The 26900-nt window shown below is 40.2% G+C and overlaps 1 protein-coding gene across 4 annotated transcripts in view; it reads left to right on the top strand.

Moving 5' to 3' along the window:
* Positions 1-26645, top strand: part of LOC144492815 (plastin-3-like) — a 130107-nt gene extending 103462 nt beyond the window's left edge. For all 4 annotated transcript variants that reach the window (XM_078211287.1, XM_078211288.1, XM_078211290.1 and 1 more), the window contains 10 exons: positions 1741-1906; positions 4445-4587; positions 8513-8608; positions 16433-16628; positions 18540-18618; positions 19972-20086; positions 20174-20307; positions 21403-21526; positions 24575-24699; positions 25061-26645. In XM_078211287.1, coding sequence (XP_078067413.1) covers positions 1741-1906; positions 4445-4587; positions 8513-8608; positions 16433-16628; positions 18540-18618; positions 19972-20086; positions 20174-20307; positions 21403-21526; positions 24575-24699; positions 25061-25193 — 1311 coding nt within the window. In that variant the 3' untranslated portion in view covers positions 25194-26645. The remainder of the gene's footprint in view (positions 1-1740; positions 1907-4444; positions 4588-8512; positions 8609-16432; positions 16629-18539; positions 18619-19971; positions 20087-20173; positions 20308-21402; positions 21527-24574; positions 24700-25060) is intronic.
* Positions 26646-26900: the final 255 nt, after the last annotated feature.

The raw sequence follows: 26900 nt of genomic DNA, 5'->3' as shown, positions 1-26900 counted from the left end.
GCAAGATTTTGGCTTTTGCTCATAGAATCCCTACAGTGCCGAAGGAGGCCATTCGGCCCATCGAGCCTGCACTGACAACAATCTCACCCAGGCCCTATCCTTGTATTTACCCTACTAATCCCCCTGACACTAAGGGGCAATTTAACATGGCCAATTAACCTAACCTGCACATCTTTGGACTGAGGGGGGAAACCGGAGCACCCGGAGGAAACCCACGCAAACTCCACACAGGCACTGTGCTGCCCCTGTTAATGTATTTAGATGGAGTTCCCATCATTGCTCGACGGGAATCCCGTTATGTCATTGGCAGGAAGACAGGGATAATCGAGCAGAGAAATCCCACTGGCGTAAAAGCAGTTTTGGGACTCCACTTTGATTCTCCGCCCCCTCATCCATTCCCGCCGCTGAAAATTAGGGTGGAAAATCTCCCCATGCTAAAGATGCTATGTGAGTGCAAGTTGTTGCTGCTGCTCAACCTATCAGAGAGAGTGATGTACAAAAAGTTTTATTACAGTCCAGCTTCATCAAGAGTGCACTGGTATAGAAAATACCACTCCCAAGAAATATTTTTCAGTGCCTTGTGATTTTGGCTGGATTTTAATTTGGTTAGGAATGCGCAGGGCAGAACGTGACTTCAAATAAGATTTCAGAATTGCATAAGGCTCAGGAAAACACATTTATATTGCTTTCATTCCATTTCAACTGAGTGCCCCAAATTACCTTCTTGAAGCTGGAAGATATAGGAAAACCTTGCTAAATCCTGAACTTTATCCAAGGTTTATTCTCTAGTGGCACGGTGGCACAGTGGTTAGCACTGCTACCACAGTGCCAGGGACCTGGGTTCGATTCCTGGGCTTGGGTCACTGTCTGTGTGGAATTTGCACATTCTCCCTGTGTTTGCGTGGGTTTCCTCCGGGTGCTCCGGTTTCCGCCCCCAGTCCAAAGATGTGCAGGTTAGATGAATTGGCCATGCTAAATTCTCCCTTAGTGTAGCCGAACAAGCACCAGAGTGTGGCGACTAGGGGATTTTCACAGTAACCTCATTGCGGTGTTAATGTAAACCTACTTGTGACTAAAAAATAAATTTCACTTTAGCTACTAGATCCATGGAAGGAAGACATGAAGAAAAATTGATACTATCACCAATTCTGTTTGGTGTCTTCAGTGGTGTGTGAAATGGTCCAAGAGCTTGAATTCTATGCCCCCTATGTACAAATATTTAGAGCAGATTACTGCAGGGCAGGCAAGGTTCCTGGATCCATATCTCACACTGCAAAGGTAAAGCATTGGGTAACAATTTGAAGAAGCCCATACTGTTGTGCTGTGTAATAACATTTTGGGTCATTTTGTTTGTGGGCGCACTCAAGCATGTGAATTATCAGTGAAGGGCATAGATTGTTTTCACCTTCAGATCAAAGTGCAGTCCACCAGATCATTCACCAACTATGATATCGAGGATAGTCTCAGCCTTCACCAAGCCCTGTGGTTCTGTTCAGGCTCTTGGAGGTTTCAAAAACTGGGATCTGTCCCCCACATATCCCTTATCCATAACAATGAAACTGGAATTGAGTCAGAATGGCCTTGGAGATTGTGAGCACAAACTGTGTCCCACCATCATACTATAATGCATGGGTGTACACCTCTGAGACATGTCTAACTTCAGAACAGTTAAAGACTAAACTGCGTTCTGAATTTAATATACACCTTGATATAGTTGTATGTATGTTTTCATTTACATAGGAAAATCTGAATCTTGCTCTGAACTCTGCCTCTGCCATTGGTTGTCATGTTGTCAACATTGGTGCACAAGACTTGAGAGAAGGAAAGCCCCATTTGGTTTTGGGACTTCTGTGGCAGATCATCAAGATTGGGCTGTTTGCTGACATCGAACTCAGTAAAAACGAAGGTAAAAACCAATTATTTATTTACAGGGACAGTTGGTTTTAGTTAGCAGTCTAACAGCAGATGTCAGCTTAAGCTTCAACGTGATACATCTTGTCTCCTACATAATCTCCAAATAGGAACTTGAGATATCTTAACCGAGCAGTCTCCAATGTGAAGACGATGTTTGTATTTTCTAAAAATCATTATCTCCAATGCCATCCAGTTCTGGGGAAATGAGAAGCAAAGGATGAGGTTTAGTCATCATACATGAAACAAACTGATTATTGCAAGACTTGAGTGTGAAACCAAACAAATAAACGAGTTAAAATGAACAACAAATCATTTGAGAATTCTGTATTTCATCCACCATAGCTCGGAGTCGGTTAGAATTGTATTTGGTATGTGAGCAGGGGCTCCAACACTGACTCAATTTGGTCTCCCATGTTCAAGAGTCAATGTAGATGAGGCAATAGTCACTTGGTTTAAGAGGTGCATGTGTTCGAAACGAGAGGAGCTATAGTGCTAACAGAACAAAATAACTACACCATTAATTTTCATTTTAATGGTGATTGGCTGCCTGATTTGAACAGGTTTAATGTTTCTTGGACATGTAGCTCAATCTGGTGCTTCTCACATTGCATTACAGCCAATCAAATGTCATCATAAAGCAGGTATAACAGTCACTCTCCTGTTAGCAATTGATAACAGTGGCATAATTTGTTTTTAGTAGAAAACCTCAACTCTAAATAATTTGTGCCACCGCATTGAATTCAGCTTTTTGAAACTTGACTCAAACTTTCCTTGGGGTGTGTGATCCTTTATTTTGATTTAAAGTATTAGCTTTTTTATAAAGGCGCAAATGAGAATTACTGCAGCAAACACCTGGAACGTCAGCTGCCGGCTCAAAACAAGCATGTTTGCAACAAGAGTGTGCAACTTTTATGTAGTAGCAGAATGCAAGGCATTATCCAAGTATTTGTGACTGAGCCACATTAGCACAGATGTCCAAAAGAAAAGTAGAAGGAAATTTAGAGCTTTGGGACTAGGCAACTGAAAACATGAGTGCTGATGTTGGAGATATTAAAGTCAGCAATGCACAAGAGGCCAGAATTAGAGTAGTGCAGATATATAGTAGGATTATAGAGCTGAACGAGGTTAGAGAAAGTATGAGGCCATATTATTGCTGTAATGATTTTTCAATTTTGCCCAAATTGAGTCTGAAATCATTATTAAATCTGATCTATGCAGCTCATGCAGTTTTGAACAATGAATCAAATTGTTCTTGCTGCTAATCCATTTTTGTCACAGCTACCTTCTGCCTTTCGATATGGGGCGTTGTTTGGACAAGGTGCTAGATTACATCTTGAATGATATGCTCATTTGAAATTTAAGAGTGCCAAATAATTGACTAAAAATGCATTGCTCAGGTTAAAATGGCAATTTTTATGTGAAACAATCCCTGCAAATATTGAGCTTCTCTGTCCTAAGTGCAAAAAACAAATGCCAGTAGCCCACAGGATAACCACGATAGCATTGCTGAGAGCATTTCCGACTGGTGTTCAGCAAGAGAAATAACGTGCCAGTGGATAAACCAAGGACAGAAATCTATAATCTAGTTTTTCCAAAATCAGCTCAAACAACCACAATTTGAAACATTTTAGATGGAAGAGGTGCTGTGACAAGGCATTTACTGTTTAGAAAATGTTAATCACCCTTACTCTAGGTGACTAAAGCCTAGAGGTGCAGTAATAAATGATGAGGAACAATAGGATATGAATTATAGTGTGTAGTCATATTGGAAGTAATTGTCAACATGACCATCTGGTTGGTGACCCAGCAGATGGCACACATTGCCCTTTCAAGATGAATGGGATTGAAATTAGGCAGCAACAAAAACAAAAGATGCTGGAAAATCTTTGAGGTTTTCAAGCATTTAGTGTTTTTGTTTCAGATTCCAGCATCCGCAGTAAATTTGCATTCATTATTGAAATTGGGCAGGTTCATCATTGGACATGTAATCCATTCTGCCAAGTTGCTTTCCACAAATGTTCCACCACTGAAAATTTCCTTGCCTTGTGCCTGAGTTGTTTTGTGGGCTAATTGATAGAGATAGGTTGATATGATCAGTTAACAACTGCATTATTTTTGTGTCCTGTGACTACTGATCAGGCAGGTTAAAAGCAAAGGGGATGGACCTTGGTCTTTTTCTTTTTTTGTCTAGCAATCAAAGTTTCTGCTAAACTGCATCGTTGTGCCACCATGCAGCAATCCCAATGTAGCACACAGGCTGTACACAACTAATGTTCCCTTTAAAATGTGAGTATACGTGGCCGCACAGCAATCATAACGAGACCTTATACTATCACAAACAGGTGAGGCGCAGTAAACAAAAATTAGAGAGGACATTGTTAGAAATCCTGATGTTCTCAGATGTTGAAAAAGAAAAAATCTTTCATTGTGGCATTGAGTTTATATGTCAATATTTAGCACCCAAATGAAACCAGTGAATTAATACTGTTGGGAAATGAATCTCTTGGTTAATTGGAATCTGCTTTCTTAGCGCTGGTTGCTTTGCTTCGTGATGGAGAGAGTCTGGAGGATCTGATGAAGTTGTCTCCAGAAGAGCTGCTGTTAAGATGGGCTAATTACCATTTGGAGAATGCAGGCTGCCAGAAAATCAACAACCTCCACTCTGATATCAAGGTACTGACACCTGCAGAATGACAAGTGGAAAATTATTCCATTCTGTGTTGAATTGTGTGCAGATTGGGATCACCACAAATTCCAAACATTAAAACGTCATATTTTTGTGCAAAAGGCAGGTGCTAATCTGAGGATTAGTACTCTAAATTTAGCTGAAATAATTATTTGGAATGTAGCTTTTACAATAGAAAAGCTCATTTTTCTTGCTGATGTGGCGGTATATTAGTAACTATTATATCTCAATTCCATGGCTATTGTACAAATATCAGCAGGGATATCTTTGATTAATTGTCAAACCTTTCGCAGTTGTCATACTTGCAGAGTAATTTGATTAGATTTAAAAGGGAAGCTCTGCTGTCTTGAGGTCAGTAAAATTATGTTGGCTTGTGACTCATTTAATAATGTTTGGGTTGCGAATGGGGTGGGGGAAGACCCTGAAATGAGATTTGAGTTTTTTAATGGAATGTTTATTTTTGGGGGGAACCAAACAGAGGGAATGGTTCACGAATGACCTGGATGAGGAAGTGGAGGGATGGGTTGGTAAGTTTGCTGACGACACCAAGGTAGGTGGTGTTGTGGATAGTTTGGAGGGATGTCAGAAGTTGCAGCGAGACATAGATAGAATGCAAGACTGGGCGGAGAAGTGGCAGATGGACTTCAACCCGGATAAGTGTGTAGTGATCCATTTTGGCAGATCCAATGGGATGGAGCAGCAGTATAAAATGAAGGGTACCATTCTTAGCAGTGTAGAGGATCAGAAGGACCTTGGGGTCCGGGTCCATAGGACTCTTAAATCGGCCTCGCAGGTGGAGGATGCGGTCAAGAAGGCGTATGGCGTACTAGCCTTCATTAATCGAGGGATTGAGTTTAGGAGTCGGGAGATAATGCTGCAGCTTTATAGGACCCTGGTTAGACCCCACTTGGAGTACTGCGCGCAGTTCTGGTCACCTCATTACAGGAAAGATGTTGAAGCCATTGAAAGGGTGCAGAGGAGATTTACAAGGATGTTGCCTGGATTGGGGGGCATGCCTTATGAGGATAGGTTGAGGGAGCTTGGTCTCTTCTCCCTGGAGAGACGAAGGATGAGAGGTGACCTGATAGAGGTTTACAAGATGTTGAGGGGTCTGGATAGGGTGGACTCTCAGAGGCTATTTCCAAGGGCTGAAATGGTTGCTACGAGAGGACACAGGTTTAAGGTGCTGGGGGGTAGGTACAGGGGGGATGTCAGGGGTAAGTTTTTCACTCAGAGGGTGGTGGGTGAGTGGAATCGGCTGACGTCGGTGGTGGTGGAGGCAAACTCGTTGGGGTCTTTTAAGAGACTTCTGGATGAGTACATGGGATTTAATGGGATTGAGGGCTATAGATAGGCCTAGAGGTGGGGATGTGATCGGCGCAACTTGTGGGCCGAAGGGCCTGTTTGTGCTGTGGCTTTCTATGTTCTATGTTCTATGAATTGCAGATGCAAACAAAGAGCAATAGGAGGTGATCATTGTGTACATGATAAAGTTTATACATGATAAACTTATTTCTTTGTGGACAAAGTTGCAATGTTGCTGCACACAGGAACTCCTTCTGCATGGGTGAGAATGGTCCTTAGACACTTTGATAAAATGCACAGACACTTTGCAGATTAGATGTTATTCTCAATGTACATCATTAAGACAGTACCAAGTCCCAGTGTTTAGTTTTACTATTCTCTCTCATAGCAGTATTTCTTAAGAACATCTGTGCTACCATGTACACATAATCTGAACTATTTCATCATAACCACTGATCAACAATGAATGGCTTTGATAGGGTAAATGGGAAGAAACTGTGTTTCCCCTGGCAGGGGGACCAGTAACCAGAGGACAATGATTTAAGATAACTGATAAATTACTGTGTTTTTAAAAAAAATCTTATTTCCCCCACTAGTCCTTTTGCCAATTATCTTAAATCTATATCTTTTGGTTACCAGAAACAGTTATGTTCCATCAAAAACCTCTGCAATTTCTTCTCCCTGTCTTGCACTCCCATCACAGGGCCTGCGACCTACACTTTGAAATCGATTTGTTGCCCCAAATGTCTGATTGTGTCAGCCATTATTGAATTTTTTCTTGATGATATTAATGACCATTAATGATGCATTAATAACCATTATACCTAAACTTTTATGATTATCATATAAATAGCCAAAGAGATATACAGCATGGAAACAGGTCCATTGGCCCAACCCACCCATGCCAACCAGATTTCCTAAACTGAACTAGTCTCATTTGCCTACGTTTGGTCCATATCTCTCTCAACCTTTCCCATCTACGTACCTGTCCAAATGTATTTTAAATTTTGTAATTGTATGTGCCTCTACCACTTCCTCTGGCAGCTCATTGCATATATACAACACTCTGTGTGAAAAGTTGCCCTTCAGATCCCTTTTAAATCTTTCCCCTTTCACATTAAACCTATGCCCTCTAGTTTTGGGCATCCCTACCCTGGGGAAAAGATCTTGGCTATTCACCTTATCTCTGCCCCTCATGATTTTATAAACATCTGCAAGGTCAACCCTTATCCTCCGACGCTACAGGGAAAAAGGTCCAAGGCTGTCCAGCCTCTCCTTATAATTCAAACCTTCCAATCCTAGTGACATCCTTGTAAATCATTTTTGTACGCTTTCCAGTTTAATAACATCCTTCCTGTAGCAGGGTGGCCAGAATTGTACGCAGTACTGCAAATGTAGCCGTACCAATGTATTGTACAGTTGTAACATAATGTCCCAACTCTTGCACTCCGTGAAGGCAAGTGTGCCAAATGCTGTCTTCACCACCCTGTCTACCTGTGACGCCACTTTCAAGGAACTATGTACCTGCACCCCTTGGTCCCTCTGTCTGATAACACTCCCCTGGGTCTTACCATTAACTATGTAAGTCCTGCCCTGGTTCGTCTTACCAAAATGCAACACCTCGGATTTATCTGAATTATCAGCAAGGATATATTTAATTAAATGTCAAATCTTTTACAGTTGTTATCCTATTGCAGAGTTTTGATTTTAAAAGAAAGCAAGTGCAACCTTGTGACCAGTAAAAGTGGTCCTGGTTGCAATTCATTGCTTTAACCATTTTCATGGATTTGTGATCATTTACTTCCTGTGATAATATGGACCTCAGTAACAAAGTCGCCACCAGTATGTATTGTATATGATCGCCTCCAATCACTCTTCACATCCAAAAGTCCATCTAATTTCAGGATCCCACCTCACCCATTCACTGCCCAAACATCATATAATGAGTCACAACCAGCATTATTTTACTGACCTCAAGGCAGCACAGCTTCCAATTTTTAATGTGTTGTTCTCCCTTACACCATAATAATCTGATATTTCCAGTTTGTCCTGAAGTGAGAGGTGTCAGCCTTGGCCCCGTGGTTGAGAGTTCAAGTCCCTGTTCAGACGCATGAGCACATAATCCATGCTGATGCTTAAGGGCAGTACTGAGGGGGTATTTTGGATGGAACATTTAACTGAGGTCCTGATTGCCTTCTCAGGGTGGACTTAAAATATCCCATGACACCACCCTAAGAAGTGCAAGGGAAGTCGCTCGGGTATCCTGGCCAAATGAACATACCATGAATGAACAAAAAAAAACTTTCATCCAGCATTTAGCAGCATCAATAATACAAGTTATCTGGCCATTTAAACCTATCGCTGTTTGTGGATCTTGCTGTGTGCAAATTGGCTTCTGCATTGTTTACATTAAAACAGTGATTACACTTTGAGGTACTTCAATGATTGTGATGCCCTGAGGACATGATGCAATGTATGCAATTTCATAATGTAGCATATTTCACAACTTAATAAATGGCATCATTTTAAATCTTACTGTTGCAACTTCAGTGCATCGATTTTTGTTGAGTAATGTCTTTATATCTGATCGATCTTGTTTGTTTTCAGGATTCAAGGGCTTACTATCATCTTCTGAATCAGATTTCTCCAAAAGGCAATAAAGAAGGAGAACCACGTATTGACATCAACATGTGGGGCTTGAATGCAAGTATCAGTGAATATATAATAACATAAAGAAAAATTGTTTCCAAACATCTGATGACACTTAATATTTTTTAATTAAAGCCCTTAAATAACACATTGCATTGTAGTCAATTAAGCAAATGTACAATTTAATAACTTGTGTTTTGTTGATCTGACTTGGGTCCTTGGAGTATTTTAAGGCTTTATGTCATTTTTGAAGGTTTGCTTAACCTTTAAACCTTTAATCTAGAGTTAAGATTGTAACATCCAAAAATATAAAATGCCCTGATACAATGAACAAATTTTTAAAATCATTCTTACCAGAGCTATTGGAATCACTTTATATTCTTAGAATGCCCCACATTATATGATGAGAGGTCATTGTTTTAAATCAACTAAGACTGAGTTGAGGAGAAACTACTTCTCACTGAAGTGTGGTGGATGCTGGGACAGTGAGTAAATTTAAGGAGGAGTTTAAAACAGATTTTTAATTGGTAATGGATTGAAGGGTTATGGGGAGAAGACAGGAAAATATAAGCCATGATTGAATGGCGAAGCCAACTCGATGGGCCGAATGGCCTAATTCTGCTCCCATATCTTATGAAGTAGAGTAACGTTGTAAGCAGTGATTTTGGTTCCTATTGAGCATCAAAACTCGGGTGCCTCTGAATGTTTAATGCTGAGCTGCATCATAATTGGCAACCAGGCACTAGGCTAATGCTGATGGACAGGTCTTCCTCCAGATATAGCTGCAGCTGATAGTGGAATGCTTCCCAGTGGAGCAACCATCCCTGAAATGGGCATCCATAGAAAGGTGAAATAACTATAAAAATGGTTAGCTTGTACTTGATCATTTTAACATTATTTGTGCCAGATCATCAACTTATCCTGCTTATAGATTCATAGGGTACCTACAGTTCCGAGGGAGGCCATTCCGCCCATCAAGTCTACACCAACTCCGATATAGCATCTTACCTAGGCCCTATCTCTGTAACTGTACGTATTTACCATGCTAATCCCCCTAACCTACACATCTTGGGACACTAAGGGCAATTTAGCATGGTCAATCAACCTAACCTGCATATCTTTGGAGTGCAGGACGAAACCCACGCAGACAAAGGGAGAATATGCAAACGCCATACAGACAGTCACCCAGGGTTGGAATTGAACCTGGGTCCCTGGCACTGTGAGGCGGCAGTGCGAGCTGCTCCCACACAGTTTTAAAGCTTGGGAAACCACATTCAACAGCCTTTTTACAAGCTAGTTGTATGGCCTCACTTCAAAATGAGGCTGTGAGAATATTTTTAAATGTTTTTTGCGGTTCCCTTTTAAGATTGAGAATTAACTTGGGAGATGTTCAAAGACGGATATTTTGGTGGTGATTGGTTGGGAATTGTAATTTTGCTGCAGCATAATCTTTGGTCTTATAATAATAGTTACTTCCATCTCTACTGAATGTCAAACATAGGACGCGATCTTTCGAAAACAAATCGAAGCGCTGAACGAGTGATACAATGGGGGAGAGTTGTGCAAGTTGATATAAATGGTTAGGATATAAATCAGAATGAAAGGATTAAGGATAGACACCTGGGAGACCAGCAGGCAGTGATGGAGAAGCAATTAGAAGTGACTGCATTGTGACAAACCACGAGATGGCAGAGAGGGAAGTTAGCGCGTTGGTCGTCTTTCATCACTATGTTGGTACAGTGATTCTTGACAGCTCGATCAACGACATCAGGAAAGAATATAATGGTTCAGATTTTGCAGAAGGAGATGAAGTGCTGGTACTGGCCAAGGAAAGCAGTTCACAAAGGTCTAGCAAGTGCTGTTCATTTGAATTTGGCGCCAACTCTAACATTGAGCAACAGTGATGACATCAAGCAGGCAAGGCTCTGAGTAACATTGGATAATTGTCAAACAGCAAGACAAAGTAAAATGCATTGTCCATCAATTTTTAACCATCTTAAAAGGAGTGAAATAAAGATTGAGGCGTAAACATGATATTTCAACTTCTACATTACCATTAGCTTTTCTAAAAATATATATATTAAAAACCTATGGTATTTAAAATAATGGAGAAATTTGACATTCCACATCAGTGAATTATTTTTCAGGGCCAGAGAGGTTGTTCATCAAGAATTATAAACAGTTGTAAGTATGCTGTTTTAAAAACCCAGTTACATCTCATTCAACAAAATGTAACTTTATTCAAGATTTTATGTTGAGATTAATGCAAAAAGTGGAAGTTCACATCAATTCTAAAGATTTCCATCTGCAACAACTTCAACAGTTCACCACCCTGTTAGGGGATGAATCAGAAACCCTGAAGTAGGTTATGAAGCCTGACTAGACCCCAACAGTTTTTTCTATTTTGTCATTGGTGTGAGAATAAGGTGTTTCACTCCTGGTGTGATTCCATTGACACACTAGGAAGCTTTTATCAAAATGAACTTTATTTAAAAATACTGTTTAACTATAACGAATGAATCAGCTTAACTTTTACCAATTAAAATACTTAAACATGACCAGTTACAATTCTTAACTGCGAATCTATTTCGATTTGTTCCAATTCAAGCAATATTCCTCTTCAAAGTCAGTTAGCAACACACAGGCTTACATGCTTGTACTTCGGCTGCCAGTCTGCGACCTATTTCGCCTAGTAGGTCCCAAACAGCAGCCTCCAGAGAGAAAGCGAGACCTCTTGTTTGTTTCAAAAAACCGGGCAGTAACTGCCTGCTTTTCTGTCTAAGCTTAGCTCCTTCCCTTAAGCACATGACTCTGTCAGTCAACCTAACCAAAGCCCTACTCTGAAACCCCCAGGGGAAAAAACCAAATGAGCCAAAATGTATTAACTCAGATTTAAGCAAACACATCCCTAGATAAAATCAATAATTAGCCTGCATTCTCAGCATGAGAGCTGCCTGTTTTGCAGACAAATCGGCACCATGTAAAAGAGAGCTGAATTTTAAACATACCTCTCACAAGAAACATGATGTAAATACATTTCTTAAAGACACGATATCATCACACAGTGGAGGAGCAGGAAATCACTGACAGCAACTACTGAATTTCTGTGTTAAACTGCACGTGCTAGTCTTAGAAGTTGCTGTCAATTTCACAATTGTATTGATGATGAATGCTGACACTTTTGCCAATGTTTTCTTATCACTTCTCTCCAATGTGGAATGGAACTCAATTTCTTCAATAACAACAGTCTCACAATTGGCTAAGACAGGAGCATCTCTTCTTGGGAGAACTTATCAAAATATTCTAGATACCTCTTACTCTAACACCTCAAAGTCTCTTTTTTCGTTGTCAAGTTGAAAGTGATGTTGGAAAATTATGAATGAATCCTTAAAATCCAGAATTGGGCTGATTTTAGAATTCTCATTCTCACTTTGAAATTCCTCTAGGGGCTTTACCCTTCCTATCTCTAGAGTGGGATTATCCCAAAAAAATTGTCGAATTTTCCTTTAAAAACTGGAGCAAATCATGCTGGTTTTTTTCAATGGAAGTTTCAAAATGAATTTCCCACACTTTGCACTGCAGAGTGCACGAGCATGATTCACTCCAGAAATCAGTGGGTGGGGCTTATTCCCGCTGGAGAGGCCATAGCGTAGCGCTGGGCGGGTCACTGTGTTTGCACCAATCTGTCGGCGCCGAGATCGGCGCATGCATAGTGGCCCCTGTCTACTGGCCTTCCGATTTACTGGCCACTCGATCGCTGGCCAGCCCCACAATCCCACATCACTGCCCTACCGACCCGACCCCGCACCCCACCCCGATCGCTGGCCTCCCTCCCTCCCCCACTGATCCCGACTGCAGAGTGGCAGTGAGACTCCTCCCACCCACACCAATTGCATCCTCATTAGGCCCTGCCCCCTTGGCACTGCCCCATGCCTGATGGGCAGTGCCAAGATGCCCCCTGGGTATTGGCACTTTGCCTCTTGTGGAGTGCCGGGGACCCAGGCTGGCACTGTCAAGATGGCAATACCCGGGGGACCCCTGGTGCCCGGTCCTCTGGGGGGCCTCAATTGCCCCCCTTCAGCGGGGTTGCCCACCAGCTCCCCGCAAGTGGGGAGCTCTAGTAAACCTCGCTGGAGTGAGCCACTCCTGGCAGGGGGGAGGAGAGGTTAGCGGGCCCAGAGATTTCAGCCCCGGGGCCGCTAGCCCTCAGCTCTGGAGTACACACCCTAAACACCTCCGCCTCTATCTCTCTCATTCCCATTCAGACATTCATTAAAACCTACCTCTTGAAACAAAATTTTGGTCATCTATACTAAATTCAACCTATGTGACATGTGAAATTTTGTGAGATCATCTGACTGACAGTACGACACGCCATTGTTAAGTTGTGCCTGGACCTGCAGTTTGTAAACTACAATCTTCCAGTGGAAAATGACCAAGGAGTAAATCAGGGAGAAACCATTTTTAGAACCAGTGTAAGCCACCAGATGTTTGTTTCTATTTTTGCTTATGGTATGAACTTTTCTCATACTCAGCTCTGAAAGCAAAAAATATATCTAGTGTGTATCAGCTGATCTGTCACTGATGGTGGGCAGGTACACTAAGATAAGGTAACACAGATGCAGTTTGGGAAGAAATGCCAACTCTATAATGTTTCAAATAGGAACAACTTGAGAACACATCTATATTTTGTGATGAATGTACTGGTGGCACTTTTATTAATGACCAGTCGTTCTACTGTGCTGTTGCAGTTGCAATTAAGTACAGATTTGAGTCAAAGATGGTCGAAGAGTGGAAAATAATTGAACAGGGCTGATGTAGGATTGCAAAGATGGGGATAAAAATAGGACAGAGGCGTAGTATAGCAGAGTATTAACTGGAAGGTTGAATGGCGTAGAGGAGAGGTTGACAATATGGAAAAGAGGTAGGGAGAACTGTTTGAGGATCAAAGTCAGAGTATTGTGAGGGGAGGGAATCACTGATTATTTTCAGATTTTTGTTCTTCATTTTAATATGGTGGGAGAAGCCACAGTAACACTGCTGTTAAATGGAAGAGATTGGCCAATGGAGCACACCCAAGGGGCTAAACTCGTGGCATTTGGCCAAGACTAGAGCATGGAAACGTGAATTTCTGTGGAGGATGATGGATTTAATCTCATTGGGACTAGTCCTTGCTGGAGTGGCGCACTATACAAGATGCCTCTTCAGTTAAATTTTCTTTCTGTTCCCTTCAGCTCAAACATTTTTGGGCTGCAACTTGAAATGATAACAGCTCAAGCAGGGCATCTGGGACCATGGTGAATGACAGGACCAGCATCACCTTATTGAATGAGATTTTAAGGATTGTTAATAAACAAAGGAATGACTGAGTATGAAACACAGTGGATCGCTGTTAAATTAGGTACAGAAAGAGGGAATGAAAGATTGGATTGAGAAAGAGAGAGAGAGAAAAATGAAAGAAAAAATAGAAAAAAAAGTTAACATTTCTTCAAAAATCTGCAAGAGCAATTCACCAAGGCTTCACAGTTGATGGACAACATTCTGGCTTGAGCTGACAACTGGCAAGAAACCGTCATGCCACAAGCGTCAGGCAGTAACCTTCCATGACAAGAGATTCTAGCCACCTTCCTTTGACATTCAGTGGCATTACCATTGCCGAAACCCCCAGAAACTTGAACTCAACTGGACCAACTATATTAATATGTGGTCAGAGGAACAAGGACAGATGCTGGGAATTCTAAATGGATAACACATCTCCTGTTTTCCCAAAGTCCCCAGTCCACCATCTACAAGGCTCAAGTTAGGAGTTTAATGGAATACTCTCCACCTGCTTGGATGAGTGGAGCTCCAACAACACACAAGAAGCTTGACACCATCAAGAACAAAGCAAACTGCTTGATTGGCACCACATCTACCATCTTAACGATTCACTCCCATCAACACCAATGCACAGTGGCAGCAATATGTAAAATGATGCACTGCAGCAACTCACCAAGGCCTTCCAAAGTCTCTAACACCTGGAAGAGCAAGGGCAGCAGATGGATTGGAACACCACTACCTGTAAGTTCCCCTCCAAATCACACCATCGTGACATGAAACTGTATCATCATTACTTCAAAATCCCTGAACTTGCACTCTATGCCAAATGGACTGTAGCACTTCAAGCACAATTATGGATGGGCAGTAAATGCTGGCCTTGCCAGCAACACTTGCATGCCACGAGTGAAAAATAAAGATTATTTATTAAAAAGGTACTTGTGCAGTTAAATTCATTACACAAAGTTATGTCTGGTAATTAATGGGGAATTAACTACCCCATTAGCTTTTGAAAATAATGGAGAAGAAGGAGATGCTATTTGTAACCTAGCCATTGTGCAGGCAGGCCAAGGTGTTGGTCATTAGTCCAGATATATGGGAAAGGTTACAGGCAGGAAGGGCATCTAGCTATCAAACCACTTGCAATATCTGAAGAACAGATGGTTGGTATGAAGGGTGATCAACCAACATTGCAGTGAGCCCATGTAACATGGGAAAAGCTGAAAGAGATGAAAGGTAAAAAGGATGAGATGTCATTTGTGCAAAGCTAATGATGAAGTGATATAACTTGATCAGCAAATTCTGGAGATTGGATACCGTCACTTTCTGCCTTGAAGTTTCTGGCCAATTTCCACTTTGCAAACACTTGTTATTTTTCCAGCAAACTTGGGCGCAATACCTTTAAGAATATGTGTGGTGTTCTCTTGGAAAGGCCACAGTGCCATGGTGTGGTGAATATTAAATACTACAGTTAGAATTTATTGTAAGAATTTGAGTTCAGTTGATTGATAGCCACATAACATTGGCAATGCTGTGCTCGTGGCACCACCTACAGGCACAAAGTCATTACAGTATTGTGATCATGCAGCCTTTCAAATGTATAATTCAAAACAACATTATCATTGCAAACAGCAGCCAAACTTCCTGGTTTGGAAATATTCAAGGTTATTTTTGTGGAAAGTTTGTGGAGAAGTTCAGAATGCAAAATTCTAACAATGACCATTTATCGATAAAGATTTATTTGATAAAGAATCAAAGATGTAAAGTAGTTGAGATCTTTTAATTTTTTACATGTTTCTTGACTGCAGTATTTTAAAACCATTACCTAAACCTGTAAAACTGAAGAACAGCAGCTTATACTTCATCAGAAATTTCTTACTTTGTTTATGTAAAGGGAATAAACTTACTTACTAAAAATGTTAGATAAGTAATGGAAATGCTATTTAATTATTTCTCAGGGATTGTTCCAAATCCACTTTACTCTTTCTGGGGAAATGTCTTATGTGCATCAATCCAAGTGTTTACAGTGGTGAAATTCATCACTCACCCTTCTCAACAGCCTAAATCCCTAACTAATCAACAATGTAGGTCACCTCTTTGTAGGGTGGTACAGTGGTTAGTGCTGCCTCACAGCGCCAGGAACCTCGGTTCGGTTCCCAGCTTGGGTCACTGTGTGGAGTTTGCACATTCTCCCTATGTCTGCGTGGGTTTCCTCCAGGTGCTCTGGTTTCCTCCCACACTCCAAAGATGTGTGGGTTAGGTGGATTGGTCATGCTAAATTGACACTTAGTGTCAGGGGGATTTGCTAGGGTAAACGTGTAGGGCTATGGGGATAGGACCTGGGTGGGATTATGGTTGGTGCAGATTCGATGGGCCGAATGGCGGCCTCCTGCATGTAGGATTCTATGATGATTCATTTCTATGGAGATCTGACAACTTAAAATATTGAAGGTGATCCTAGGATGTTATTTTTAAATTGTCAGATCGGCAAATAGCAATAGGTACTGATGAGCAGTAGATTCTCTCTGTTATCACTTATGTTGCTGTTTTAATTTCTTGTAGGAGAAAGATGACCTGAAGCGGGCTGAGTACATGTTACAGGAGGCAGACAAACTGGGCTGCAGACAGTTTGTCACCCCAGCAGATGTTGTCCAAGGGAACCCTAAGCTGAATTTGGCTTTTGTAGCTAATCTATTCAACAAATATCCAGCTCTTCAGAAGCCTGAAAATCAAGATATTGATTGGAGTCTGCTAGAAGGTAAAACTACAAAGACGAATCTCGTGCATTTCTGGAAAATGATTGAACCTCATGTTGACATCTCTGAAACCTCTGGAGCTTAAGTAATTTTTGAAACAAAATATTTGTGGGAATTTTGATTATTTCGCAGGTGTCGGTTTAATGCTATCGAGATTTGTTACCTCAGCACCTTGAAAATGGTGGCTTTGGGAGTGGGTAATTAAAATCTGACTAGCCCAGTGGGAAATGGATGGTTTTGGATGGGTCATCCATTTTACATCCCACCTAATTTCATTTTCTAGTGAAATCGGTGCTCAGTAAAGTCACGCAGGAGTAAATAAAGGCGAATTCCAAGTCTTTTAGTTACCCACCAGTCAGCTTAAGTTAACATTATTCCTCCAGATTCATGGAATGTTCAAAGCAAATTTCCAGTCTTGGAAGTGTATTGTCAGGGGATCCTTGGAGCTGTAACAGCTACTTCCTCAGAGGGAGAACAAATTACCTGAGCTGCATTCTGATATCTACAAATCATAGCATTGGTCTAAACCTAAACCTTAGAGTTGAAAGCCAGAGGCAGAAATGAGTTTGACTACCCTTAACATTACATTCAACTGATTAGGACCTTTAAACAGCCTGAAGTATAACCAAGATTAATGGGAACAGTGTCCAATGGCTGGGGTTATAATCAAAACAAAGGAATGGGGGGTGTTGGGTCACAACTTGACAACATTAACTTCTCTGTTGATGTAAAACCTCATGCTGATTTGTAGCAGAACTTGGACAACACCTCCGAAAAAGACAAGTAACATTTGCACAATGCAAGTGCCAAGCATTGATCATCTCCAGCAGTTTTTAAAAAATGTCCAACAATGTCTTCATTGACCTTTAGGTCTCTGCTCTTCCCAAGGCATCTTGGCATTTAACTTTGATCAGCCATGTCAACCCAGACCATAGTCTATTACAAGTGGTTGTAAGATTGATGTACTTGATAGCACCTCTAGCTAGGCTTTGTGATCTTTACCACACAGAAAGACAAGTGGAAATGTCATGGGTAAGATATCCTCACACCTTGTGTGCTTTTATAGTGCTGGTTTTTCATTGTTATTGATTCAGAAATACTTGAATGATGTAATGTAACAGGATTCTGCATTCTCCACAAGGATTACAATGCCTCAGATAGAAGGCTCACCATTGTTTACCAGTCATCTGAGATGGAAATCAAAATGCAATTGTCGTGACATTGTTCACATTCTGAGAACAAAAATTAAATTCTATCAGCTATATTGGAGAATTAACAAATGTCTGAGCGTATATCCGAAGTTGAAAAATCACATTGTTACAAAGAGGTACCTAATGTGTTGGAGGAAGGGAAATTGGCCATTGAACCTGTTGGTCAGCACTTGTTCTTAAGTTATCTATTTGTCTAAAAGCTTTACATCTGGTCTGCCCTCAATATTCTGCAACATGTTCAATCAAGTTACAAGTGCAAAATAGTTTTTCACATGTAAAAATAAGCAGGAAAAGTCAGGTGTTACTGGGTCATTCTGACCTGGAGGCAAAAATTTATCATTACCTCATATTGACCACAAGATTTTAAGAAACAGCTACCATAACCTGCATTTGCTTAGTTAGGCAGTACCCACACAGTAAGTGCATGAGAAGAACTTTAAAGGGATAATTCTATTGTAGCAGATGGACACTATGACTTCTAGAGTACCCTGAACAATGCCACAGAAGGTCTACTAATAAGAAACTTAAGGGCTTCATTGTGATTTTTCAAGCATACACTTTCATTAACATTTCCACCAATAATGCTGGAGCTGGTGATGGGTAATATTATTTTCATGTGCCAAATTTTTCTCAAATGGAAATCATGAACTTCTCTGCAACATTTCTCTTTAGATAAAAAGCACATATCTTTTCGCATTTTAGGTGAAACTCGTGAAGAAAGAACCTTCCGCAACTGGATGAATTCACAGGGTGTAAATCCAGCAGTGAACCATCTGTATAGGTAAGAGGAAATATTTTCACCAAACAGTTGTGCAAAAATGAACAGATAACTTGTGTAGTTTTGGTTTAACGGTGGGGTGAAATCAATGAATTAGAGTGTCAATATTGGAGTGAATGGGACTAATTTTAACTCTGCCATGGGAGCAGTCACGCTGAAATCAGAATGATGAGCATACACATTTTGAAGCTGGGCCACAGGTTCAGCTGACCTGAATCAGGTGGGAGTCTCACTAAATTATGTAAATTGCAGTCCCATGATGTACACAGGAGACTGCTTGCTATTTTGGGATGCAAGCAGACAAAGCAGGTGCCACAAATGCATTGCTCATTTCTACTGGATGATGAATGGCCACACCAACGGTTCTTGAAGGGACAAACTGCTGGGAGCCATTTAGAAAGCAGCCCAGGAAATCAACTTCTTTCCGTGAACCCAGAAGAAGCAAAAATAATTCTGTGTTGATTAGTTAGAGCGCTGTAATTTCAACCTTAGAGACTAATTACTTTTGGACCAATCTGAGGTCAATTAGAGAGTAATTACATGTGTTGAAGAAGTATCTCTTGTGGATCGGTAGCTGCTCAGAGTTTTGCTAAAGTCAAGAAAAAGAACAGCAGAGATGTTTGATTTCTTTTTTCAAAAAAAGTGATACAAATTTGCTTGTAGAACCACCTTTTTTAATGTGTGGCATTTGATATATGACATAAGCACATTTAAATTTTCAGACAGGTACTTTTTTTGTTTTAGAATTGACGAGCTAAAATAGTTCTGTAGATCTGAAGATCCCAGCAGATCACCCTGAGTCTATTCTTACCATATATATATAATTTTCACCTTTATAATGTTCACGGAGCTGTCTCATTGATCTTGTGCCAGCCTTCAGGTATAAGCTAGGTGGAAATACATCCATGCATGTGTGGTCTACTTTTGTTTGTCCGCTGGTCAAAGGGCAACACACAACCAACAGTACATTTGCAATTTGCTGGCTTCATGACATGCTAAACAATTTCCATCTATTGTAGAAAGTACCTTTACAGTGAATATGCAATGCATTATATGGGAAGCTCAGTTAGGGCAGAATTTCAAAAAATAAAACTAGGTCTTTAATATTCAAGCTATCTACAAATGCTAACTGGGTTAAAGGCGTTATGTAAATACAAATAATTGAACCTTTCTGCAGGGCTCTTTCAATATACAAAACCTGAAATATTTAGGATTAAGTTATGATTCTTCAGTGGGATTGGGTAGCAGATTTGGTTGAAATGGAATTTTCCATGCTGATTCTGTAAAGCTCTATTTCTCTTTTGGGCACGTCCTGGCTTTATTTGAAATATTATGTGAATTTTGTCCCTGTTATAGTGACTTAGAAGACGCCCTTGTGATATTGCAGTTGTATGAAAAAATCAAGGTCACAGTTGACTGGAACAAAGTGAACAAGCCACCGTATCCCAAACTAGGTGCTAACATGAAAAAGGTAAGTTAGTTCTTGGCCTAAGGGCTTGAAGTATATTTAGCAAAATTAATTTCAGTATTACTCTAAAAATATGTTCTTTTTATTTAGCTGGAAAACTGCAATTATGCAGTTGACTTGGGAAAGGAACGAGCCAAGTTTTCTCTCGTGGGCATTGATGGAAAGGATCTGAATGATGGAAATTCAACACTAACTTTAGCCTTAGTCTGGCAGTTAATGAGAAGGTACTAACACCAAGTGTCACAAAATGCTGCTTTTTAAAAACATAACATGCTTACTACAGTAAGTCCTCACGATACAAGTTGTAGTGGCATTCCTGAAAATCGTGATTTTAAGTGAAACAACTTTGTGAATCATAGGCTCTCATAGGAATCGATGTTAAAGCCAGAGTTAGATTACTTTGTACATTGTTTTTGACAGACAAGAAATGTACAAATTGAAATACTGTACCGTACATGTGTAACACATTCCTAGTTGGAATAAATTGCAAAACAAAATAACGCACTCACCTGATGAAGGAGCAGCGCTCCGAAAGCTCGTGCTGCCAAATAAACCTGTTGGACTTTAACTGGTCTCACAACACCAGGTTACTGTGCCTACTCCAGTCCAACACCGGAAACTCCAGATCAAATCAAAATAAATCACTGAATATAACAGAAATGCTATACAGATTCAAATTGGATAATACTAAATCACTTTTTAAAGAAAAGCCCTGAGTGACATTGTTCCTGTGTTCACCCACAGCACTAGTGAAGCTCAGTGCAACTTTCTGTTTGCTTTCCTTTCTCACGGTGTGCGTAGGGCATGCATGCATGTGTGTCTCTCTCCATGGCCCAAAACCCTTCCTAACAGTCTGCAGAGGCTGAGCCCTTGTCCCAGGTGGGTGCTGTAAATGGAGGGGGAAAGGGGGTGGAAGTGTGAGGTGGGGGCAGTTCCCGGAGGAGGCAGAGGCCCTATTCCCTTCTCCCAGCCACTGGTTACTCACAGAAAGCAGAAAACTGAAAATGGCGATGCAAATTGAAAAATAGGGCCCTGAAGAATAACAACATTAAAGTGAAAGATCTTTAAGCCTTAAAGTGAGGATTTACTGTATTATATTATTACACTATGATTTGTCGATGTGTCAGTAAGACATGGATGGCATCATTGTGACGTCTTTAAATACGTTGTTTCCTAGATCTTCAACTTGATATTACTTCAGTGCCAACTCAAAACAAATGGGTTACTGTCTGAGTTAAAACAAAGTCATTTGGATAGTCTGAGTTATGTTAAGTGTTAATTATTTCCACGGCTGTTCTGAAATTACAATTATGTATTAGGTATACATTGAATGTTCTTGAAGAACTGGGTGATGGTCAAAAAGTCAATGATGACATCATTGTCAAATGGGTAAATAAAACGTTGAGAGAGGCAGGCAAGAAAACTACAATCCAGAGTTTTAAGGTAAGCAATTTTTTAAAAAGGTCACTGCTGTATCTTTCCATGTACCACCCCTCCTAGTTGAGAGGGTGAATGGCTGACTTGTCAACAATTGGGGGCCTGCTCAGTGAGTTGCTCTCAGTAAAATCTAACCTGGGTGGGTGAACAGTTGGCCTATTGGTGTGGGCCTGCTGTGATGACCTATGTGAACCTCTGGTTAACAGAATCTTCAGCTTCTTCCTGATTCATGTATTAAGAACAAGTAATTTCATTAATAATAATAATCAGATTCTGTCTCTCTAAGCCATTAATGAGTTTATTTGATGGCGAGTGCCCTGTGCACGTGGAGGCAGGCAGGCGTATGTGATAGAACCATAGAAATGTTATGGTGCAGAGAGAGACCATTCAGCCCATCGTGTCTGTACCAGCCAAAAAAGAGCAAAAAGAAGCTAGCCGCTTATTTTGATCGTGTTTTCCAGCACCACCTCTGTAGCCTTGCAGATCACAGCGCTCTAGATGCAAATGTGTTGAACGTTTCAATGTCAACCACCAACTTAGACAGTGAATTCCAGGCACCCACCACCCTCTGGATGAAAAATACTTTCCTCGTGTCCCCTGTAATCCTTCTACTAGTCTGTGCCCCCAGTAATTGACCGCTCAGCCAGAGAAAACAAATCTTTCCTTTACCCTGTCTCGACCCCTCATAATTTTGTACACCTCAATCTAGTCACCCCTTAGTCTTCTCCATTCTAAGAAAATAAAACCTCGCCTATCAAATCTCTCCTCATAGTAATTTTCAAGCATTCTTGTAACTCTCCTCTGCACTCTCTCCAGAGCAATCATGTCCTTCCTATAATGTGGTGACCAGAATTATATACAAAATTCCAGCAATGACATAAGCAGCTTTTTATACAGTTCCATCATTACATCCCTGCTTTTGTATTCAATACCTCATGCAATAATGAAAAACATTCCATTTGCTTTCTTGACCACTTTTTCCACCTCTCCTGCCACATTCAAGGTCTCTCACTTCCTCAACCACTTTCAATTCTTTCCATTTATGGGGTATTCCTTTGTTTTGTTTGCCCTCTGGTTCTCTCATTTCTCTGAATTGAATTTCCTTTCTCACTTCTTTGCCCACACAAACAAGCCATTGATATCATTCTGGTGTCGATAGCTTCACTTCACTATCAACTACATTACACAGTTGGTTGTGGCAGCAGGATTCACAGAATTGTTATAGCTCAGAAGGAAACCGTTTTGCCTATCGTGTCTACACTGGCTCTCCAAACAAGAATCTTGACTTTGTGCCGTTCCCGTAACCTTGCATATAGCTTCTATTGAAGTAATCATCTAATGCCCTCTTGAATGTCTCCATTGAACCTGCCTCCACTACACTTCTAGACATACTATACCAGAGCTGAACCACACTTTGTGTGAAAGAGTTTCTTCTCACATTACATTTGCTTCTTTTACAAATCACTTTAAATCTGTGCGCTCTCATTCTTGATCCTTTAATGAATGAGAACAGTTTCTCCCTATCTGCTCTTATCTAGCTGCCTTGTGATTTTGAACATCTTTCTCAGATCTCCTCTTAGCCGCCTTCTCTCCAAGAACAGTCCAAACCTCCCCAATCTATCCTCATAACTGAAATTTCTCATCCCAGGAACCATTCTTGTAAACCACTTCACTTTCTTCAACATGTTCACATCCTTGAGTTGGTGGAGAACAAAAACAGCAGAAAGTAAGTGGAGCCCAACTCTTGCAGGGGAGACTGTGTGATGATACTGCGCCATTAATGTATTTTATGTTTGAGGGCTGTGTTAAGATTGTGCTTTGTTACAAGCAATCAGTTTGTGTGGAAGGAATACAACGGATACTGGAAAGCAGGATAATTACTCCTTTTAGCCATGTAAGTGCTTATTTAACAGAAGGCTGAATGAACTTTTATTTACCAAAGAAAAGGAATCTTGTTATGTTTTCTGGATTAAAGTAATGGAAAGGCGAGTCTAACTGAGAAAACTAGCTTTCTGAGTTCAGTTGCTGGAGAAAGTTGTTTAAAGATGACCGCTCTGTCTCTACAAAATCCATAAGTCTATAAGAGAAATATTGCTTAAGTGGAACTAACTAGTAATAAGTTAAACATTAAGAGTTGTTTCTTTTTATGTTTAAAGATTGTTCAATGGTTAAGAGTTGAATTGTTTTCATTTTGTTAGAGGTATACTTAAATTATGTTATGAATAAAGCTGTTTTCTTAAAACAAAATCCATAATTAGTCAGTGGAATTACTCCTGGAGTGAAGCGTCCTTTCCTTACATTTATGCCAAAATAGAAAAATTGTTGAGATCTAGTCTGGCTTCTGATCCGGCACCTTGTTTCCATGTGGGATGGATAAGATGATGGAATTGATGAATTGTGGCAAAATGGCAGGGGCATATATTTGATGCAACCTATTCAAAAACTATTCTTTGTGCTAAGAATAAAAGTTCACTAGATTTGAATGAAAACGTTTTAACAAATCTGTCAGGTGATTTAAGAGAATACATTGGCTTTGATTCTATAGACTTTCCTCCAGAGTTTCTCCTCCTCCTCTAGATACCATGTCTGAAGAGGGCATTGTGACCATGGCTTCCATTGGATTGGTCCATGATTATGCTTAAAGTACTACAGTAGTTGCCTTCTGCGGTATGACTGACCAGGAAACTCTCGAGCTATTGGAAGGATTTAGGGCTAATAATTAACTGTTTGACCATATTATATGTAGGCACCTTCTGTGGTCAAGTCTTGAAGTGGGATTTTCTGGAATTTCCGGCTCAGAGATAGGGATGCTATCACTGCGCTACTAAATCACCCCAAAGTTTCTACACAATCAAATTCGGATGGGTATGCCATCACATGAACTTGGATTCAAGGAATATGTATGTGCGTGTATGTAAAACGAAACAAACTTGCATTTATATCAAGGTACAGAAATGTCACAAGGTATGGCAAAAAAGCACAAGAGAAACAGAAAGTAGCTGCAAAGGGACAATGACTACAATAATAACCTAATACAAAAACTATTTTACATAGGACAAGAATTTAAGTTCAAGTTTGCCTGTCCTGGATTTGATTGATGCGATTCAACCTAACTCTATTAACTATGATCTGGTGAAGATTGGGGTCCTTTCTGACGAGGATAAGCAAGAAAATGCCAAGTACGTTGCCTGAACTTTATTGCTATTTTATGTGACAGCATTTCCCTTTAATCTTGTGTAGTGATTGTGGATGTATTTGACATCAATTTCCAATGAAAATTTAATTTTAAGTAAGTGCCCAATTTAATGGAAAAACAACTTTAAAATCTAAAACTGGTACTGTGCAATAGCAAATCTCGCACAATTTCTGCATGCAGTATTTGCACTGGAATTTGCATGATCTGTGCAAATTGTTTTAAAGACACACTATTTATTGTGTCCTTTTGCATTAGTTGACAAAAGGATAAGAAATGTGTATGACTGCAATGAGTAATGCAGATGAAAACTGAACAATGGAGTGACGTGTTGCCTTTCTCAACAGATATGCCGTGTCCATGGCTAGAAAAATTGGAGCTCGTGTATATGCCCTTCCAGAGGACCTCGTTGAAGTGAAGTCTAAGATGGTTATGACGGTTTTTGCCTGCTTGATGGGCAGAGGAATGAAGAGAGTGTAAAAAAAAAAGTATGCTGAATTATAAAGACAAATGTCACCACAAGCAAGTGACTGGCCTTTCAGATATTTCCAGGTTGAAATATGCTGTTGGCAGAACTAGTTTTCTTTTTCTGCTTTCCAAGAATAGAACAAGATGCTTGGGGAGGAGAGAATTGCATATATTACTTTTCCCTGGTGTGATAATCCATTAATTTAGCAAGGTACACAATGAAATGCATTCATATAAGTATGAACACAGAAGATGCCAACCTTCTGCATTATATCATCACTATTGGGTTTTCCCCCTCGATTAACCTTTTGGCTAGGATCAAGTGTGGTGTCGATGGGATGCTGCGCTTGGTTGAGGTCATTAGATTACATTTAAGCTTCATTTGAAGCAATTTTTAAAAGCGGCATCTCGGCCTTTTGGCTAAGATGCAAATGAGATCAAGCCTTGGAGGAGGAGGACTTGCACCTACTCCAATCAGGCCCAAGATCCTGTAGATCAGGCCCAAGACAGGAGTGGAGGCCCTGTCTTGTCAGCTTGGACCAGAAATGTCTCAACTTGTTGAGACTCTGAATTGGACTTGATTTGATTGAATTGGAAAAGTTTTTTTAAAAAATTGGTTATCTATTGTTGATGGATATGGATTATGCTGGGCTTTATTTTTAAGTTGCTTTTAGATTGCGATAATTGGTATTGCATTTGAGGCTTATCGGGTGGTACTAAATTTTGAATGAAAGCTAAAGATTTCAATCTTGCAGATATTGACAATCACTGTTCTTTGTTGTATTCCACTTAACTAATTCTGATTTCCATGATGCGTGTACACTGTTCACTGTATATAATCTAGCCAAACATTGCTACTTTTCAATGTTTCAAGCACTGTATATAATCTAGCCAAACATTGCTACTTTTCAATGTTTCAAGACAATTTGCAGTATAAAAGTTCCTTTTTTTGAAAAAAAAATTCCAACCAATGCTTTAGACCAAAAACATTCTCTTTTGTTTCTCTCTTTAGTGATTATTTTATTTTTGGTAACGATTACGTAGACCATCTAACTCTCCATTCCAGATATAGGCTTCAGTACATTCCATAGTCCAACTAATTATGAATCATTTTACTATGTATCTTGATATCTTATAAAATTTGCTTTTTTACAAAACATCGCATGAGAGATCAATACATTTTATTTAAAAATATTATGCAATCATTTTATGCAGGGAAGTGCCAAAGTTCTCGTGTTTAGAGAACTGCATCAGAATGAGATGTGCTGGGAAAGTAGGACCTTGAAGGTGCTTTGGTTCACCACAGGGTTCACAAAATGGAAAATCCTAAGATCTTTGGGGTGTGCTTGAAGTCCTGGGATTCAGAGTTTACTAATCTAAATTTTTAATTGCTCAGCAAAGCTTTCATAAATATACTACGGAAATGGTGGCAAGCATTGATGAAAATAAAAGTTTTGATACGTATATTATGCTTTTTGTATTTTTTTCCCCCCAATGTGTTGTCAGGCTAAGCAGAAAAGCAATAGTTGATCTGGCAGATTTGACCTCTGGCATTTGTTCATTTCAAAGATTGCCTGACCTGATGCCCTTGATAGCTACTAGGACCCTGGGCAATCCTGAAGTATCTCATCTAGTCCTAACTGGCTGGCCCCTTATCCTATAACTGAGTTGAGAAATTTCTTTTTTGAGGGTTATGAACCTTTGAAATTCTTGATCCCA

Source organism: Mustelus asterias, chromosome 4 (genome assembly GCF_964213995.1).
Source record: "Mustelus asterias chromosome 4, sMusAst1.hap1.1, whole genome shotgun sequence".
NCBI lineage: Eukaryota > Metazoa > Chordata > Chondrichthyes > Carcharhiniformes > Triakidae > Mustelus > Mustelus asterias.
The sequence above is the reverse complement of the archived record's forward strand: the minus strand, read 5'-3'. Positions and strand labels throughout refer to the sequence as shown.